The sequence below is a fragment of the Symsagittifera roscoffensis genome, chromosome 3 (assembly GCF_963678635.1).
Source record: "Symsagittifera roscoffensis chromosome 3, txSymRosc1.1, whole genome shotgun sequence".
NCBI lineage: Eukaryota > Metazoa > Xenacoelomorpha > Acoela > Convolutidae > Symsagittifera > Symsagittifera roscoffensis.
The window spans coordinates 66,003,508-66,022,813 of NC_087064.1; the positions used below are offsets into that span (position 1 = coordinate 66,003,508).

A 19,306-nucleotide genomic window follows, 5' to 3' on the forward strand; every position below is an offset into this window, starting at 1 on the left:
AGGCTCGAGCAGGGGGAGGCAAGAGTTGGAAGGTTTGGAGGTAGACAGAGAGGTCCAATCAGTGATGATAACCACAACACCCTCAAGCAGAGATGTGAAAACTCGCAAGAGGAAGAGAGAAGTGGAGGGATTGGGTAGTCCTTCAGTGGATGCTGTCTCGGAAGGAAACTTGAGAGAGACGGCGCCCATGGTTTTGGCTCGATGCAAGACGGCGGCATACAGGAGCAACACGGAACTCAGAAGACCACTCGAAGTAGAGAGGGAAATAGAGGCTCCCATCAGTTCGACATCGGAGGAAGACTTCAAGCCCCAGAAGGTAAACGTGAAGAGAGGTTCAACGAACGGGCAGACATGGGAAGTGGATGTCGGCAAGGAATGGGTCTCGAAGGCACACCAGGCCACGGGGAAGCAAGTGACGAGTGATCCACTGGAGAGGAACAAAACGAGGAACACCTCCCGGACATGGTGGGTGGCCCTCGAGACATTGAAGGAAATGGAAGACTGCTTGAAGAAGTTGGACAGTGGAGTGGCTCGCAAACGACGCAATTGGGCCACCCAGCAAAAGGCTGAGGTTAACAAGATAGAATTGGCGAATCAGCTGAAGAGGTCCTGGCAGAACTTGTTGAAGGATCATTTCGAAGAGGCAATGAGGACATCCTCATCAGCACCGCCATTGATGGCGAATCCCTTCGTTAGAACTGCGGGACAATTAATGTTCACCTGGAGTCTGGTGGGAATAGAGTTAGAGACATTGACCTCGTATGACAGGCTGCAGTTGGGAAGAAAGAAGCTAGAGGTGTATCAGGCACTGATGCAACACGTGGCCAGGGACAATTCAGGCTTGAGCCTGGCTAGAAGAAAAGATGCCACATGTTTCTTGAGATGGATAATGTCAATGATGTCTGATAGCACCATCCTGGCATGCCACCAAAGAGCAAGCGGAAGTAAAACCGTGGAAAAAAGAGTCTCAACGATAATCTTGAACGTGTATCAGAGTACTGGAATAGAAAAGGAAGATGGTTCCAGACTATCCCTAGAGAACCACAGAAAGCTAGACGAGGTGCGGAGGTTTTATAACAAGAAGTTCGAAGAAGAACATGATGTTCACCGTAACCTGGCCTCGTCAGAGCAGTACTCGAGACTCAGCGAGAAGGGGGAACACCAATACGTGTCAGGAGTGATGGGAATAGCCTACAACCCCTTCTTAGACTCAGAAACTGGAGGCGCTAACAGGAACCACGAGGTAGCGGAGCTACTGAAGTTTTGGACAGAGAGAATAGTGGAAATAGACGCGGTGGAGAAAGAGAGGCCGAGCCTGGGCCTGATTCTTGAGAAAACACCAGAGGTGGTGAGCATACCGCGCTCGAACAAAAGAGTTGAAGTGAACATGGGTGATGGAAATGGCTTGTTAATCACGAACTTGGGAGTGGTATGGAAATTACTAAGACCCTCCTGGTGCCCACATCCCCACGCGAGCCTGATCGAGGAAACCACAGAGCGAGTGAGGCTAGCACCAATGGATGATGAAGATTTGGCAAAGTTGAGTGTGTTGCACAAACTAATCTCACCTCAGATGCAGGAGTCAGGCGAAAAGACGAACAAGCTCGGGTCAGCAAAGAAGATGGAGCCGGGTAGCTGTCTGGATTCGACGTGTGGGAACGGAGAACACACCTGCGATGGACGGTCATGTGTCAGGATACTGTCCTTTCAAAAAGAAGATCTGGTTACTTGGTTTGAAGACATCACGGAAAGGGAGAAAAGTGAAGTGCAAATAGTTGCGGAGTGTTACGCAAGAACTACGGTGAATATAGCGACAGCTCTTGGATTCTTCTCGAGAATGTGTAGTCTGCAGTCACTGGAGAGGCTAGAGTCTGAACACCATTCAGTGACGGCGTTGAGCGTAGAATCATGGCCTGGGGTGTTGCAGGTGACTCAAAAACACATCCGGAGCTGGAAGGTTGGCCTCGAGGCGGAAATGGGTTTCCCATGAGCGAAGCTTATGGCCTGCCATTGAACGCAAAATCCCTGATAGGGTCAATGATGGCCAATTTGTGCGGAAGCCACTACCCACTGCACATGGCGATGGTGGAAGCATCCAGCCAGAGAATATTGGTGGACAAGGCCTTCTCAGTGCCCAAGTGCGTGAGGTTGGCTCGGGTATCGCATCACTCGCACAAGTTGTTGAGGAAAATCAGAGGGACAGTACCGAAAGAGTTGAGAGATGACTTGAGTGAAATCTGGGGAGAAGAGCTTTTGAAGTTCGAAAGTGAGAACACAAGCGATCACGAGAGACAAAACGTGATCGGAAAACCTGTGGGGGGTACTCCAAGCATGGGAGAGAACGACACGATGCATGAGAAAATGATGGAGCTTGAGCCTCTCTTGGAAGCCTCGGGGGAGCGTAACCTCAGGAGCATTGAGATGACCCATGGAGAATGCCCATGCCACTGTTTGGCACAAACGGTGTGGTATCCAGATCACAAGAACCTTTGCCTGGTGTGGGATATAGAAGAAATTCGGTCGATCGGACTACCGGATCACCGGCAGAAGGTGACGCTCTTAGTAGTGAGTACGATGCTGGCTCTGAGATGGATAGAAGAGAATATAACGAAGTATCGGGAGGCGACGACGCCAACGGCTGAATCAATATATGCGATAGACTACAGCAGGAGACTCGAGTTGTTTGAGACTGCGTGCAAAGTGTTCGCCATACCAACGGAAGTCAGACACGTATGGAGCCGTTTGAGGTACTTTCCATGGTTTCGGGCGACACTGACGTCTTGGTTGTACATGACAACGAAAGATCACATGAGAAAGCATCAAAAGGAGTATCGACAGTTCCAGGCCGAGATTGGGCCGGAAGCTTTCAAGAGACCCCTGTTAACCCATCGAAATGCGATCACGACAGGATGGAAGAGAGTGGGTAAAATGTCTAGAGACAATACCAAAGCGAGGGAATCAATACTAGAGGAAGACTTGGCGAAGAACGTGAGCTTGAGCCTGCACAACTCCTTTTGTTTGAACCGGGAATCTAGGGTGAAGGCACTACCCAACCAGGCGAAGAGGTTGCAGGAGCAAAATGAATGGATGCGATCCTATGAACAGCTGAAGGCTTGGGAGGAGATCGTGATTAGCTCCGATGATGAAGAAGAACTGTTGAGACAGTTTGCCGTATCTAGTACTTCAGGGAGCGGCATCTCCAAGGCGAAGAGTGCGAAATGAGCGGATGGTTCGAATGGATCTTGATTCTTGAGAGGGAAAGGGGGCTTGAGTGTGGATCCGGGTGAAACCTGGGTTCACGAAAAAGAAATTTTAACGAATCAGATATTGTTATTAATATGCTATATCTATTATATAAATCAAAATGCTGCATGACAATTTCCTAATTGAATGGGACAAAAGAAATTTTAAATAATTGGCTTGAAAAGCGAGAATTCAAGGATGCAGGTGTGTGCAGATTTTGATTGCTGTTTAGCGATAGTGTGAAAATTTTACATGGCTGTGAAATTTGGGGTGTAGATAAGCTTAAGTCTGCTGCAAACTTCTGTAAATGACCACTGGCACTGTACCTTGAGCAACACTCGGTTTTCTGGGAATCACTGGCAGACGACAGCACGCGATGAGGACATCGATCTTGAGTCCGGGGAGTATGTGCCAGTCGGTCATATTTGGAAGTTTGACCTTGAGAAAAGCAAGAGCACTTAATTTTGGGGTGAAATTTAGTTTTTCAAAAATTCGTATGGAGCCTGTCATGCACGATTTTCTCGCGATAACTGAAAAACCGAAAAAGAGAATTCAGAACGATCGAATAACAATCGCGGGAAAGTTGTCAGATAAAAAACAAGTGGGAAATTGCTATTCGCAATTTCCATCATAGTGAACAAGAGTAGAGCTGTCCTATCTGAAATAGAAGACAGAGTATTCCCGAGAGAACAATTATTCGAACTGGATTAGAGTGAACCTTCGACGGAAAGGTGGACAGCTGGAGTGTCCCAATGGTTCACATAAAACTTCATTCTAGAGTTCAAACTTACCTCTGCCATTCAAACTGACAAACATTGAACTTATCTAGTTATCTACATTGAATTCTAGAGTTGCTCACCCATTTAATTACCTCCTGTGCTTGAGCGCATCAACATGTGAGTCCTTAATTTAAATTTCTAGAGTGTGTTTTATGATTGTTATGTTGAGGTAAGGCGAGTTTTAGGTTGATCCATCTGAAATGGATCAAAGTTCCACTGTCTAATAAAAAGTAACTTAACGGATTGTTCCGACCCGGTTTTTAACGGCGTTCATGTATTTTGGGTATCTAGAGACCTAAGTATGGGGACGTTCTTATTTCTAGAGTGGGGGGATATTTTGGTAGTAGCCTTTAAGCTGTAACGGGTCGTAGTCTCATGTCACAAGCGAACCGAATTGGCTCCGACTGATTTGAGGTAGAAAAACACAAGAGATAGTGTCCCTGACTCTTGAGCCATTGGTTATAGGGCCTATTTTTCTTAAGCCTCATGTGTGACTACAGTAGACGAATGTTACACCTATAAGGATAAGCTCGTGAAACTCGATATCCTTCCAATCTCCTTATATCAAGAACTTCATGTTATTCTCTTGTGTGACAAAATACTAACCGGAAAAGTTGACATAGACTGGCGTAGTCAAGTAACCATCACAGACATCGGTACTCGAAGAACACAAGCAACACGAAATTTTGCCTGCCAACAAATACGTCTGAAGAAGTGTGAATCCGATTACTGGTTTCGAGCTTGCCGTCTTGCCAACCTTTTTAACGATTACTTCAAATTTGACATAATCTTTGATCCAGGATGCAAAATTAAACTGCTGGAAGTTTATACGAAGTTCTTCAAAACCCGCTACAACGAATCAGATTCATGCACTTGGCGGATATTATGTGGCTGCAACAACTGTAGAGATTTGAAGAAACTAAACTTTAACAACTGAAACACGAACGTTGAACCTCCCAATCACTGGGTTTTATGCGAACCCTTGGATTAGTCCTAAATCCTTTGTTATTATTTTATTATTATATGGGGGAGTTCAGAAATACGGGGTTTTGTTCTCATTAAAAAAATGTATTTGCTCTGAAGTCCGTGTGTTAGACAAGGCTGCTCCTGTACTGTCTTTGCAACATCGCTAAGAACTGACAATTCTGACATCCAATCATTGAAGTTTCTTAACATGTGCTGCAACCCTAGAAACTAGGACTCTGTGCCCATTCGTTATTGATTCAACACTTGTTCAGCGTGTTTTTCGAAGCTGGTTTCACGAGTAGCTTAGACTTCTCCGAGTAGCTTAGACTTCTACCGGGGTCTCTGTTGCGTTTATGATTGAAATCGGCACTACCAGCAGATCGCCTTGGGTCGTCTTCCGACGTAATTGTATCATTGTCTGTGTATAAACTTGATTGTTCTCGATAAAAGTTTGCATATTAAACGCCAGGACAAATTGAGTCAATATTCCTCAATGCCACTTGGCGTTTTAATTCGTTGAAGACATTTTCAGCATCGCCCAGAAAAAGCGCCTCGCAATCAGTTTCTGCAAACATATTTCGGATTGCATGAATAATTGCTTATGTGCTGCTGCCTCTTGGATATAGGGCTTCAGGACCATTAAAGCTACCTTCCCATTCAATCTCCGCAATGTTTCTCACATTCCAATAGATCGGATGCCAGGATTCTTATCGAGAAGAATCAACCTGCTGTCTCGCAGATTGCTGATGTGTTGTGGCGGAACGTTTTTTGTACACAGCTTTCTTGCTATTGCTGTTACTGAATGGCATAATGAGTTTGGCGCTTGTTGCTCGGACTTTCGTTACGAAAGTAACGGAATATTTGTGCTCGGGTTGGTTTTTTTCTTCAGACAAATGTCGACTTTTTAACTAGCCATTTTTGACAGAATTTTTTTATCAATCGAAAGCTACTGTTGTCCTGAGCTTAAATTTGAAGAGATATTTCACCTGTGATTATTTTTCGTAAAGTTATGGGGGTTTAAAGAGTGCCACTTTGAGACAATTAACGCGCGATATATTTCGAGCTATTAACGCGTAAGCGGAGATTTAAACCGTCACAGGAATTTATTTGTTACTAGGAGCGAAATTTATCACTTTGTACTGAATTTGGCGTGTGGGGGAATGCTTTCACAAAAAAATCTCAAATTTTAAAAAAAAATTTTAATTTTATTTTAATACATTAAAATTTTTCATGTTTTTGCTGCTCCATAGACCTTTAAAGGCAATCGCAACGTTCAGGGCTTTGCCCTGATACGAGCAGTCTTGTAAATATTCAGTTAGAAACATCTTCCATTGAATTCCATCCGTCGCTGAGGGTCCTGCTGCACCCTTCAGGTGCATTGCACACTTTCGAATAACACATTCAGTTATCCTGTCGATAAGTTCTGGGTGAAACTAGCTTCTTGTATCAGATGGTTCGTCGAGAGCACTAGGCATAGCTTTCCTTTTGGGATGCATATCAAGGTAGTATTTAACAGATTTCTTCATGCCTTCATTCGTAACTTGTTCGCGCAGCTACAATACCCCTTAAGCAGACGAGTCAGATAGAAGTGCTATCGCAGCACAAGTTTTGCCCCGTTTCATGGTATTCGCAAAGTGTTATGTAATTGTCAGATTATTTTGTCTGTTGTGCGTTTTGATAAACGTTTTTTGTATAACCTCTACAAGCTCTTTAATTTCTCCATCGTCCCAAATCTCGAGTCTTCTGAGGTTGGGCATATTTGTCTTTTGATTAGCCTTATCTGACGTTTGCAGCAACAACGTTGACATGATCATTGCAGCATTCAGGGAATATTCGCATCACAAATTGTTTTCAGCAAAAGATTCCAGGAGTCTGCTTAAACCGTTCAAGAACTCTGAGCTAGCCGTGCATCTTGGAAAATAGAAAAGATTCGGTTGCAAATTTGCGCATGTTTGATATGCAATACCGAATACTTCTACAGCTTCATCGTTACTTAGTTTTCCAAAACTAGAATACTGTCGTTTATTCGCATGTTGGCAAAGAAGGGCAACTCCGCTGTGATTCATTAGAAGGCCCGGATGAGCTATCTCCTCGACTTTCTTGCATGCGCGCTCGAGGGACCACGAAATAATCCTGACAGCGAGGGCTGATGAAAGTACCTTCAGGTCGATCATTGGCTCGGCGCAGTCCACATCAGGATACATTCAAATAGCCGCAGCTGTTGCATCAGATACTTGTGTGGTTGGGATAATCTTTTTCTGCATCCAATTCTGCTGCAGTGCGTCTGACACTCTCCCACTTCATCTTCGTCTGCTGCAGTTGCATACTGCCTTTTCTTCCGATCAGCCATCGGCGGTTATCGAGTTCACTGCTGGCACCGATGAATTATCTGTTTTGCTGAACGCAGGGGAATATTTATTTGGAATCACTAATCGGTAACTCAAAATCGGATACCTTAAATAATAATCGGAATGGGTCGAGTGATATATCATATTAAAGCCCTTTCAACCGTGATTCGAACGACATTTAAAAACTCCAAAAAACTTGAGAAAAACCGTTTCGAATTTTCAGTTTCGTTTTCGTGTAGTTTCAAACGAATGAAGCGAGTGAGCAGACTGATAATAGTTAGTTTTAATTTCTAAAAAACTAATTTTTACTTATTTTTACTCTGGTGAAATCAGTTACGGAGAATTCTTTTGGCGCACTCTTGGGAATAAAATTTAAGAACAAATCAAAAAAAATATTTTGAAAAAATTTTGATTTTTTTTGGTTTTTTAAATTTTTTTATTTGTGAAAAACTTATCAAATTTCCTTGATTTTTAAATATCGAAATTTTAGGCTTTCTTTTTAGAATCTCTTGTCACACCAAAAACAAAAGACGATGCAATTTGAAAAAAAAATGTAGCTTTTTTTCTTATATGGTCGGAAAATTCTGTACGGCAACAAGCTCTCCTTGTTTTTCGTCTTCTGATGTTTTGTTGGCTTAGTTGCCACATGGTAGAATTGTCTTTTTTGCTGCATACAATTTACATTGTAGTTGCTTTTAGTGTTTTGATTTACTTCTGCTATTTGTAATTGTAATAACCTTGGCTTCGCATATTTTATTTTTTGTTCTTTTTTTTAAACTTAGAATCTTTATTCTTTCTAAATGGTTTTGGCTTATTTGTTATTTGCTCAGTAATCTAATATTAGGTCGTTTCAATGATAACATAACTTTTATGCCCACCTCTATCGCACAAATAGCTAAAATCGTAATAAAAATTATAGTTCATGATTTTAATGACTAAAATTTTTTTATGGATTGATACATTTCGGCCCATCTTATGTCGGCTTAATGGCCTCATATTGCATCTCAAAATGTCAGAGTGTGTGTATGTTTTTAGGGCGAGGGCACTTAATATTTTCTGTTTCAATTTTTTTTGGCTTTTTTCGGTTTTATAGGTTTCGGCCTATATTATATTGGCTTAGTGGCCTTATTTGGTTTCATTTGACGAGCAAATAAAGCATTTTGTATGTGACTGTTTTGAGGATGAGGGAGTTTTTTTTAATTTTTTATCAGTCTCAAGTATTTTTTTTCGGCTTAAGGGTTTCTACTACGGTATTTTTGGCTTTGCTACTGCTTGGTAAAGTCTTTTTCCGATGCTAATTTCACAATCTATTGTTTTTTTCGTCTTTCTTGTTTTGTATCGCAGTTTCAGCACCAATGATTTTTGACCTTTTTCATTAAAATTTGTTTTCATTAATAACCTTCGACTGGTATAACATTACGTTGATGTGCTTACATGTGAATAGGGATGGTTGGAAGGACATCAAAAAAGCCGAGAAGTGTGAGCGGAAATTCGGTACTCAACTACCGGTTATTCTTGTCTTAGATGTGGCGGCTACATATATGCTGTTCTATATTCACGCACAATTATTTTTTTTTCTATAAATATGGAAAAATCAAGTTTTTTTTAGATACATTTCGTCACCGAACTTTGCATGATATATGCCAAATCGGCTGGTGAAATAGTTTGTATATTTTATCTACTCTCTCTATTCAGTAGTAGTTTATCTTATTGGCCAGCAATCCACATTTGGTGCTTTATCTTAACTGAGTAAACAGTTTAATTCTAGAACAGTGTATGCAAGTTTCACTTAGCGAGCTCAAAATACAAAACGCAACTGAATAGAAATATACCATTTGCAAGCGAATATTCGAATTATTGAAACTTGACAAATGGCTGACGTGGACGTGAAGGAGGTGGGCTTGATAGATACTCCCGATGCTATCAAGGAAAAGAGAACCCAGGTAATGTTTCTATCAGTAGACTTTTTAGACCGAAGAAAACGCTTCTATGCATCAGATACGTTTTAGTTTACCATCCTCGTCGGCTGAATATAGCTTGAAAGAAATTAAACACTTAGGTCATAATGAATCAGGAAATTGATTATTTGATTCTAGTTTTTAAAAAATTATGTCATCAGTTAATTGGAAATGTGTCGTCGGTGGAGCGATAAATTTTGCTCTTGAAACTTCATTTTTGCCTCTTTTTTAATCAGATTAATGTTTGTTATAATAGCTTTTGGGAAAGTTTGACGATTTCAAAGATGCTGCGAAGGCGCGTAGACAGCTTCTGGAAGATGCAAAGGAGTTCCATATCTTCAAACGAGATGCTGACGAGTTAAAAGCGTGGTTGCAGGAGAAGATAGATTCTCTGAAAGAAGAAGTTCTCGATGCTTCAAATGTTGAGGTACACTAAAATCTTGCTGGTCGACCCGAAGCTGTAGAGCGGGGGGTCGATATAGGTTATTTTCTTGGAGATAATATAATTTAAACCATTTGAATTAAATGATATTTTGGCAATACTAGGAAAACCACAGTTTGGGGGGCTATGGTACAGTGGGGAGTGGAAAAATAATGTGTGTCTTTTTTCTTCAGTATTTGAACCGAAAAAGTTAGTTGTTAGTGTTATAGACGGGTTGATTTTTTTCTGCTTTCGGAAGTGCTTCTTAATGTTTTCAGCGAGTTTAAGACCAAATTTCATAAGAGTTTTCATAAAGATCATAGAAAATTGTTGGTGAAAAAGTGGCAACCCATAAAAGAATAAACCGAAATGAATCTCACTAAAAAACTCTTAAGCCTAAAATTTAACCCTAAATCCTTTGTAAACGATTTTGAACTGAAATGGTTGAGATTGAAAATTTCCAGGGAAAGTCAGAGAAAGTGGAAGCCTTGGAAGCGGAGAAGGCAGCAGCATTGAAAACTCTTGATGAGCTGTATGCGAAGGGTAATGACATGGTCAACAGAGACCACTACGCAAAAGAACAAATCCAGGTATTTCACATTATCTTTCTTGTTTAACTTTGGCTAAATCGAAGTTAATGAGTGAAAATTACTTGGATCGTGTTTTGTTTTCCTTGTTTGATTTTTTATTTCTGAAGTTCAATTTAAATTTTCATCAATGGATGTGAAAATGGAGCAAAAAAAATTTGTGAACGTCTTCCAGTTAAAAATTAGGCTTTAGTTATTAAATTTCCCGGCGGATTGAAAAAGTTACCTTTGGACCCAGTTTTATCAAATTGAGTTTTCAAAAAACTAACATTTATACAATATTTTTGATTCTCGAAGAAGAATTTGAGGGTGGTATATTTGTTTAAAGACTCAAAGTTGATGCTTTTTCAAAAAAAAATTCTATCTGTTGTCTGTTTAGAAAATTCTGGATGAACTGCAACACTTGTATGACCAACTGAACCTGAAGTTGGTTGACAGAAAGGATAAAATTGTCAATGCAAAATCTCTCACAGGTTCGGATTTTAATTTTCGGAAGAAACAGAAATAAGCTTTAAAAAAATTCAATACCGAATTAATCCGTTGTGAGGCTGGTTCATACTTTGGATATGTTATAGAATACTTCCGACTGTGCGATGAAGCCCAAATGTGGATAGTAGACAAGAAACAACTAATCCGAAACTTGATCGACGATGTCTCCGCCAATATCGACCACGTGCAGTTGTGTGAGAGGAAGTATGAGGACTTCACCTCCAAGGACAAAATGGCATTCGAGCCCAAGATGGCGGAAGTGACTGAGAAAGCAGATGAACTCACCAAGCACCCAGAGTACGAAAGGGTTAGAAAAAGTTAACACAGTTAATTGTTTAGAAGTAGACCAGAATTATTAGAAGTTGCAGCTCTTTTAGGCAATTGTTATCATTGTACCCGAATTTTTATTTTAAAAAAACCCGATGAGGTTACTGATTTTCAATTTTGCCCAATTTATGCAGCGGCTTAGTGAAAGTAGATAGTCGAAAATGAATCTGGATCATGTAGGTGGTCGACTTTTTTTTAGTTAACCAGTGGGTGGCCTAGCCCGAAGATTAATTATTTAAGGTTAAATAAGATATTGCTATCTTACAAAAGCTCAACTTCTAAATTGCAGCGCACGTGCGATTTGAACCCGCGATCATGCGATTGCTGGGCACCATCATTACCGATGTGCCACAACGCCAAATCGATTTACTGGAATCATTCATCTTTTAGGTGAAAGAGCGACACGAGGAAGTATACTCACACTGGGAAGAACTGAAAGTGATCTGCGACGAGGCAGAAGAGAGGATCTTTGGAGCCAAAGAGATCCAGAAGTTCTTTAAAGACGCTTCAGACATGACTGAGTTCCTGAACGAAAAAAGAGCTCAAGTCTCCATCGATGACTATGGACGAGATCTGCCGAGTGTCCAGGCACTGCAGCGACGTCACGAGAACTTAGAGCGCGATTTGACGGCTCTGAACGAGAACGTAAGGATATCTTGACCATTTTATTACTGTTTCAACGGTAAACGGATATTGATGTTTACATTACTTACAGTACTAGACTTCATCTGTGTTAGTAATTGTTTGGTGGTTTATAGTAGCAAAACTCATGAGTCGTTTTCTCGAAAATTGTTGGCTGATTGGATCATTTCATTTAGCAAAGAAAGTAAAAACTGATCCCTTCCGTGAATAAGAGTTACTAGTTAAGATACAATTTGAGTATCGTGATATCCTTTGCTTTTCTGGTTTGAAGCAAATTTTCACGAAATTAAATATTGCATTGCCCTGCATTGATTAGCGATCTAAAAATGAACTAGTTCGGTTCATTTTATCTGATTCTTATCACTACCGATCCTGACTGCTTTTTAACTATCAAATCATAACCAAATTTTGTTCGCTACCCCTCAAAAATAATGATATCATTTAGAAATATGCGCTAGCTACAGAATGTTTTAAATATTCTGGCCTTGCAAAAATTCAGAGCTGCTTTTTCAATATGTGACTAAATCAAGGGAAATTCTATTCCTTCTGTTGCACAATTTCATGCCGTATTTCCCGGCCGGTTTATCACCACAGCATTAGTCATAAAAGCCGTATATGCAAGGTCCAATAGAAATATTCGGTTATTTAACGGTGTGCAAACATAACAAAGATAGCTCAGCTGTAAGATAGACGAATAATACTGGTTACCATTGCTCCGTTCCCGACATGAAACGTTGAATATACAGTAACGCTAGTCTGAACAATTTTCAATACGCGAAGTCTGTATTAAAAAAATATACGTATTTCGCTCCAATTGAATGCATATATTTTGTAGGTATGTCTGTGCAATGTATGCACGAATTTTATAATGAAATTGTCTATAAATTTCATGCTGAATGTGAACACCTATCATACGTATAGATATAGTTAGGCTTCGCTTACATATAGAGATATAGTCGAAATTGTTTGCACTACTGCCTTACGTAGGTGGCAAAGTTAGGTGGTGTTTCGTTGCTTGGTAAGACGCAGCAAATTCTTTCTACCCTAGTATCTATGAAATTACATGCAGAATAGCTAGCACCATATAACTATTGGAACCCAAATTTTCCATGCCCTCGCTTGATATGTTAAGTTACTATTTTGGTAAGCCGATACAGCCAACTTATGCATAACACAAGGTTGGGCTGGCCAATAATGATTCGCCAACAAATATACCGCCAGTTATACATGTTCCTTACCAATTGAAGAGAACTGAAAGCGAACGGTGAATAAATAGGATACATTTCAAAATAGAGATTTCATGCGCCTAACAAACGAACGTTGCACCATTGATTGGTTTTGATCAATTAGCTATCTTTAAGAACTTCCATGTTGAAAATGCTTATTCAAACGAGCTAAATGAAAATTAATTTTTAAACGGGACAACTCGGGGCTAATCGAAACGTTTTGTTCGTGGGAGGGTTATGTAATTTTTAAAATAAAGGTTTTTAGTAAGCGAAGCAATAGTATTCAATTCATTATGTTAAACAGATTTCTAACTTGAAGTTTTAGGAATCGACGTTGAGTGATTTAATGAAACTGCATTTTTAACGAATGTTATTCTTGTTTAGATGTTGTTTTGTAATGTGTTGTTTTAATTACAGAGCTACACGTACAAGGTAAAGCAATGTGGTGTGATTGATCTGAAATTTCGAGAAAAAAATCATTAATCACTTTTCCATTTATTTATCCTTTCAGTAGTTTCTTCTCATTTTTGCCGTGTGGGTTGCTCGCTTAGTTTTCTTCAAGGCTCATCGAAACAAATTCTCCTTTTCTTCTCAACCAGCTAACTGTTTTATCCGATCTATTTTATAATCCCCCCATGTAATTATTAAGAGATCACTGTACCAGGAGGGCATTGTAAAATAGATGGATTCTTCTTTTTTAGGTTATTTAACACAAATTGTTTCAAACCTTTTATTGTATTAGAATTTGTTTTGTTATCAAATAGCAATTTCAAGTGCCAGCTTAAAAATATTAGCAATCATAGCGTTACTATGAAACGCGATGAAACTTTTTATTGGTGAAATGTTTCTCTAAGATTTGTGATTTTGGAACGGAGACTTTTACAGCTATTTTTTTCATCAAGTTTAGTTTTAAACATCAGCGCCATCACGAGTATTTAGTTTTTTAAATCTATTTTGTTTTAAGCAATGTTTATGCGTTGTTTTGACGGTTACACGTTTGCCCCAACTCTTTTAATCTCTAGCCAACTTATCCTATACCAACTTTCCGAATATGGCTATTTGTCCTAATCCGTCTTGGCGAAAAAATAAAATTCGTTTCAAATTGAGTAATCCAGATTAAGTTTTTGCATTGAGTTTGAAAGAAAGAAAAAAATGAACAAAATGGAGCAAGTTGACATAGGACAAGTTGTCGTATGGGCTGACCGCCGACTTATCATGAGGGAAGTTGTTCTAGGTCCAATTGTCCTGACATCAATTTGAACTAAATTTGAATATTTTTCCAAACATTTCGTGCTGGTGCTGAAACCTGATTGTCTAATTCTAGCCAATCAGATTCAAGCAAATTAGTTTCAGTTCAAGATCATGAAATATTGATTTTGGGCTAATCAAGGAAAAAGACCCCCAAATTTGGGTAGTTAGGATGTTTAAATTCTAGAGGGTGAGGTAATCACCCTGTCCGAACCTCCAAAAATCCGCTGCGGGTTTTGGCTTATTCTCACTGTTAACGTGTTGCTGTAATTCTTTGTCCAGCTTTTGACCTTGTACACCGTGTTTTGTTACTGCTTTTTTTGAACTTGAGTGACCGCTTTGTTTGATCTAACTTTCTGCCAGTTTCTATCTAAAAATATTAGTTTGGTTGTTCAACTAATGTGAATTTAACTGGGATTGAAATTACAAAAAGCGTAACAAATAGCTGCAGGAATTGACCCGATTACGTTTAAACATATTACTTGATGATTGAGCAAGAATTGAAATTGGAGCAAATTTGAAATTTGGTATTGGTTTTCTGTAAAACCTCCTTGAATGTGTTTACTGTGAACCTGGCGCGGGGCTTTTATTTGACCTTTATTTTAGCAATCTGCAAATTTACTGGTTGATTCGAGTAAATAAATAATGACCAACACTGACCAAAGTACAAGGCAATGGAAATCCCAAAATCTGCTGAGAGTTTAATAAAGAATGAAACTATTGTGTAAAGATTGAAGAAATTCTTGAAAATGAACAAATGAAAGGTTTCTTGAAGTTGGAGACGTTTTAAAGATGCAATAGTGTTGGTATGAGTATTTCTGAGAACACTACTTTCAACTATTGATGTGATGACATTAACACCGACATTCTGGTAAATTTTGATTCAATGAACCCTGTGTAACTGACTCTGCACTTGAACCCTATAAGGCGCACTTGAACCCTATAAAACGATGATCTGGATGACCTTGAACCGTGGTTTAGGTGAAGAATATTTGTGAGCGAGCGGACACTCTGGCTGGTAAATATGGAGACTATTCGGACGAGATTCTCGAGAAAAAAATGTCGATTAATGACATCTGGGCTAAACTGCAGGCGGAGGCGACAGACAGGAAGAATAAGTTGAATGCGGCGCATGATATGTTTCTGTTCTTGGGGGAGCACACTGACTTGATGCAGTGGATTAAGGAGAAGACGACGCTGTTGAAGAGTGACGAGTTGGCTACTGATGTTCCAGGGGCGGAGCAGTTGATTAACAGACACAATGAGCACAAGGTTAGAAAAGGGTGTTACACCCTAGAGAAGGGTGGAACTTTTCCAGTCAAATAAAGTTCATTTCCCAATTATTGGCATCCCCATCTATTGGCAATATCGGCAATTATTGCCGTGATTAGCCTAAAAATTTTTAAGTTAATTAAATAATGCAGTGTTTCTTAGCACAATCAACTGTTCTAATTGTTGAAATAACTAGAAAAAATAATTGGGCTAGCGTTTAGCTATTTAAGTTAGCCTGGAGAGTATTATGGCTTGTTAAGTCAAATGCCGAATGTAGGTCATGCCGAATATTGGCAATTCTGCATTTAATGCTGTGATCGGTCAAATTTATTTTTGCGTCCATTAGTTCAATTTATTTTTTGTGTAATGGCGTGATTTTGAAATATCGATAGCAATATATGTATCCAGGCTGAGCTGTTGGCGGAGGAAGATTCATTCACGCGATGTGAAGACTTGGGCAACAAACTCATAGAGGCCGAGCACCCCAACTCGGACTCCATCAAGGACAAACTGGCCGAGTTGGCGCGGGAGAAGGCGGCCCTGTTTGCCCTGTGGGACGAGAGGAAGTTGATCTACTCGCAGTGCATTGAGTACCAGATATTCTGCAGAGACGTGGAACAGACGGAGGCCTGGTTGGCCAAACAGGAGGTCAGGATTAGTATAAGATACGCACTTGCACAGGAAAATGTCTTAAAATGCTCTTATAACTAGAGAACTCGTTCATTTTAATGCAATTATGTATGAACGCACTTGGGTATATATACAGCTTTTAAGAATCGATGAACATACTTCAGACCCTTATATAGGTTGCGATGGTTTTTAAAAAAATTTTTTTGGAAAAATTTCTCGGTTTGTTTTCTGATTTTTTTTTTAAATTCATTTTATTTCCATTGTTAAAAGGAAGACAAACTCCACTTTCGAACAACAAAAGAGTAAAAATCACGTGAAACAAAGTAACAGTCTGGAATGAGGGGAGATAATAAAAATGGACTCTCCTCGACAGGATTATTAAGGCCTATTGATAGCTCCTCTGTGATTCGCAGGAACCACAAAAAGTTTTAGTTTCGAAATTGGAATTTAATTTTCAGATATCCCATCGAAATAAACAATTTTATTATCGAACCAGTTCTCTCAAATGGGCTGATTTTCTCTAAAAAAAATTATGCCAATCATAATTGTTCTAGAAATTCAAAGAGTTTCAAGTAATCAATTTTTGTTTGAAATTCGAAAGCTGAGATTTTTGCAAAAAATAAGTCCTTGACGTTCATTGACTCTTTTCCAACTGTCTGTTGGCTGTGTTTTTATCTTTTTGCTTGTAATAATTCCATTTGTTCAGGCCTTCCTGGACAACGATGACCTGGGTGACTCTGTGGATGGAGTGGAGGCCCTGCTGAAGAAACATGAGGACTTCGAGAAGAGTCTGTCTGCTCAGGAGGAGAAAGTGAACACTTTGAGTGACTTTGCCAACCAGTTGATTGACACTCAGCCTCCACACTACGCTACAGATGACATCACTAAGAGACGAGACGCAGTAAGTATTGCTTGAATAAAAAAATCTAAAATCCTCTTTTTTGAATCAAAAAAATCCTAAAACCTAAAATCCTGTTATATCCAAAACCTAAGTTGATATTGTAGCATTTTTTTCCTGGTACATCTTGTTAAGAAAGTGCTGCAAATGCCAAGCTTATGGTCAACAGAATAACGAAATTTGGAACAAAATTTATCCTAGATGAGATTAGATGATTTGTGTTTAGCTGGTGAACCGACGTAAAACTTTGCATGAGAAGATGCAGAGTAGACGCACTCTTCTGGAGCTGTCCTTCAGATACCAGCAGTTCGAAAGAGACGCTTACGAGATCAAAACGTGGATCAACGAGCGCTTCAAGACAGTCAGAGACGAGAGTGCCTACAGGGACCCCACCAACCTCCAAGGCAAGCTGCAGAAGCACCATGCATTCACAAGTGAGATCGAGTCCAACAAGGCCAGGATTGATGGAGTGTTGGCTACTGGACAGCAGATGATTAACGAAGATCATTTCCAGAGCGACGAGTGAGTCTCGTTTTGTATATATTTTTTAGATTTTTGGCCATAAGCAATTTTTTTGGCGTCTGCTTTTGCAACTGCAGTTTTTAGTATTAACTTTTGCTCAAATTGAATTGGAAAAAAATGAGAATTAGAAGTTATGAAATGTGATTTTTTAAAGTTCTGCACATTTGTTATGGGCATTGTTTTGCACATTTGTTATGGGCCATGGCTTTGACGCTTTGATTTTAAAATCTAATCTGTGTTCTGAAATATGGTGTCAAATTTGTTGTCTCTTTTTAAGCGAATTTATCTCAAAGTGAGCATCAACCTACTGGGAAACTGTAATGAAATAATTAATCAGAGATTCATTTGAACAGATATCGCATTCCCCGAATGTTTATATTCTTTTTCGAACACATGATTTTTTGCCGTGATGAGCTCTAGCATATTGCTTGTGAAATTGACATTGTTATACATGGTTGATATTCCGGGAATGTGTTATCGCAGGGTTAATGAAATCTCGGCTCTTTTTTCGTATTCCGCCCACAATTATTTTTTTGTAGAGTTCCAAAATAGTAATCAAAAATAAAATTGAAACAACGAATTAGCGACTCATTTGATTTCAACCAATCAATTGCTAGCATTTCCAATTATCTTTTCCTATTTCGTGACTTGGAAATTTGGACGGAATCAGTTAAAAGAAGAAACAATGTCTTCATCTCAGTTAATCGTGTTGGCTTTTTCTCAGTCATAATGTGGAGGGCTTCTGTCTATCTGAAACTGTTTTGTGATCTGTATAGTAATTTTCCTGCTTCCTAATCATAACTGTAATGTGTTTTGTGAAAACGTCTTCATCTGAAAAATTAATACGCAGTCCGAGCAAAGTCAACAACTCTTATCCTTGAATATGCATAATTGCGAACGAAAGTTTCTACGACACTATGATTTTCAGATGACTAAACAAAAACAATTTGAACAAACTGCGATTCAAATTTCTACGACAAAACTGATTTACAGTTTACAAAAACTGCAACAGCAATCAGTTTTTTCTTGAAAGTAGTACCTAGCTAGAGTATTCTTGATTTTATTTAGTGAGTCCTGAACCCTTTCGATTTGTTGACTTAGCTCTTATTCTCTGTTCACGTCTCTCAAGTTTTGTTCTTGAAATCACAAGTTACATTTCACAGGATCCATGACCGAAACCAGGAACTGAAATCGGAGTTCGGGCAGTTGGAAGATGAGACGAGACAAAAGGAGGTGTTGATTGTGGCGGCGATTGACGCCCAGGCATACTACAGAGGAGTGGAGGATCTGGAGTTGTGGATGAGTGAGATCGAGGCACACTTGGCCAGTGATGACTACGGCAAGGACCTGGCATCTTGTCATAACCTGATTAAGAAGCACCAGCTGCTGGAGGTGGATGTGCAACAGCACAGAGACAGAGTAGAGGGTGTGTACAGACAGTGCAAGAAGTTCACGGAGGCCAAACACTTCGACACTCCCAACATCAAGCACAAGCAGGAGGAAGTTCAGAGGAGATATGTCGACCTCAGGGTCAGTCATCGTTGCCTGGATTTATTGCTTTTAGGCGTATTAATACAACAGGATTCAGTTTCAATCTTTTTGGGAACCACTGAGTCATCAGTGTATGGATAGATCAAAGAGAATTTGACCAAAATTATTGTCAAATGATCACGAACATTTTTTGAGGCCCCACGAGTGTCCTCAAATGTAATTAATATTTCAAAAGACCAAGAAATTTTGTCTTCCATAA

General features: G+C 39.6%; 2 protein-coding genes across 4 annotated transcripts in view; both read left to right on the plus strand.

Moving 5' to 3' along the window:
- Window positions 1-19,306, plus strand: part of LOC134841206 (frataxin, mitochondrial-like) — a 291,857-nt gene that overhangs the window by 11,259 nt on the left and 261,292 nt on the right. The gene's annotated exons all lie outside the window — the stretch shown is intronic.
- LOC134841204 (spectrin alpha chain-like) overlaps window positions 9,102-19,306 on the plus strand; it is a 28,916-nt gene continuing 18,711 nt past the window's right edge. Inside the window, exons 1-13 of one of the 3 annotated variants that reach the window (XM_063857034.1) lie at window positions 9,102-9,279; window positions 9,551-9,721; window positions 10,180-10,305; window positions 10,682-10,775; window positions 10,878-11,098; window positions 11,509-11,763; window positions 13,404-13,418; window positions 15,216-15,506; window positions 15,915-16,154; window positions 16,843-17,037; window positions 17,261-17,556; window positions 17,834-17,848; window positions 18,720-19,086. In XM_063857034.1, the coding sequence (XP_063713104.1) occupies window positions 9,208-9,279; window positions 9,551-9,721; window positions 10,180-10,305; window positions 10,682-10,775; window positions 10,878-11,098; window positions 11,509-11,763; window positions 13,404-13,418; window positions 15,216-15,506; window positions 15,915-16,154; window positions 16,843-17,037; window positions 17,261-17,556; window positions 17,834-17,848; window positions 18,720-19,086 (2,358 nt within the window). In that variant the 5' untranslated portion in view covers window positions 9,102-9,207. The remainder of the gene's footprint in view (window positions 9,280-9,550; window positions 9,722-10,179; window positions 10,306-10,681; window positions 10,776-10,877; window positions 11,099-11,508; window positions 11,764-13,403; window positions 13,419-15,215; window positions 15,507-15,914; window positions 16,155-16,842; window positions 17,038-17,260; window positions 17,557-17,833; window positions 17,849-18,719; window positions 19,087-19,306) is intronic. The other 2 variants (XM_063857035.1, XM_063857036.1) reach the window with 2 other exon arrangements.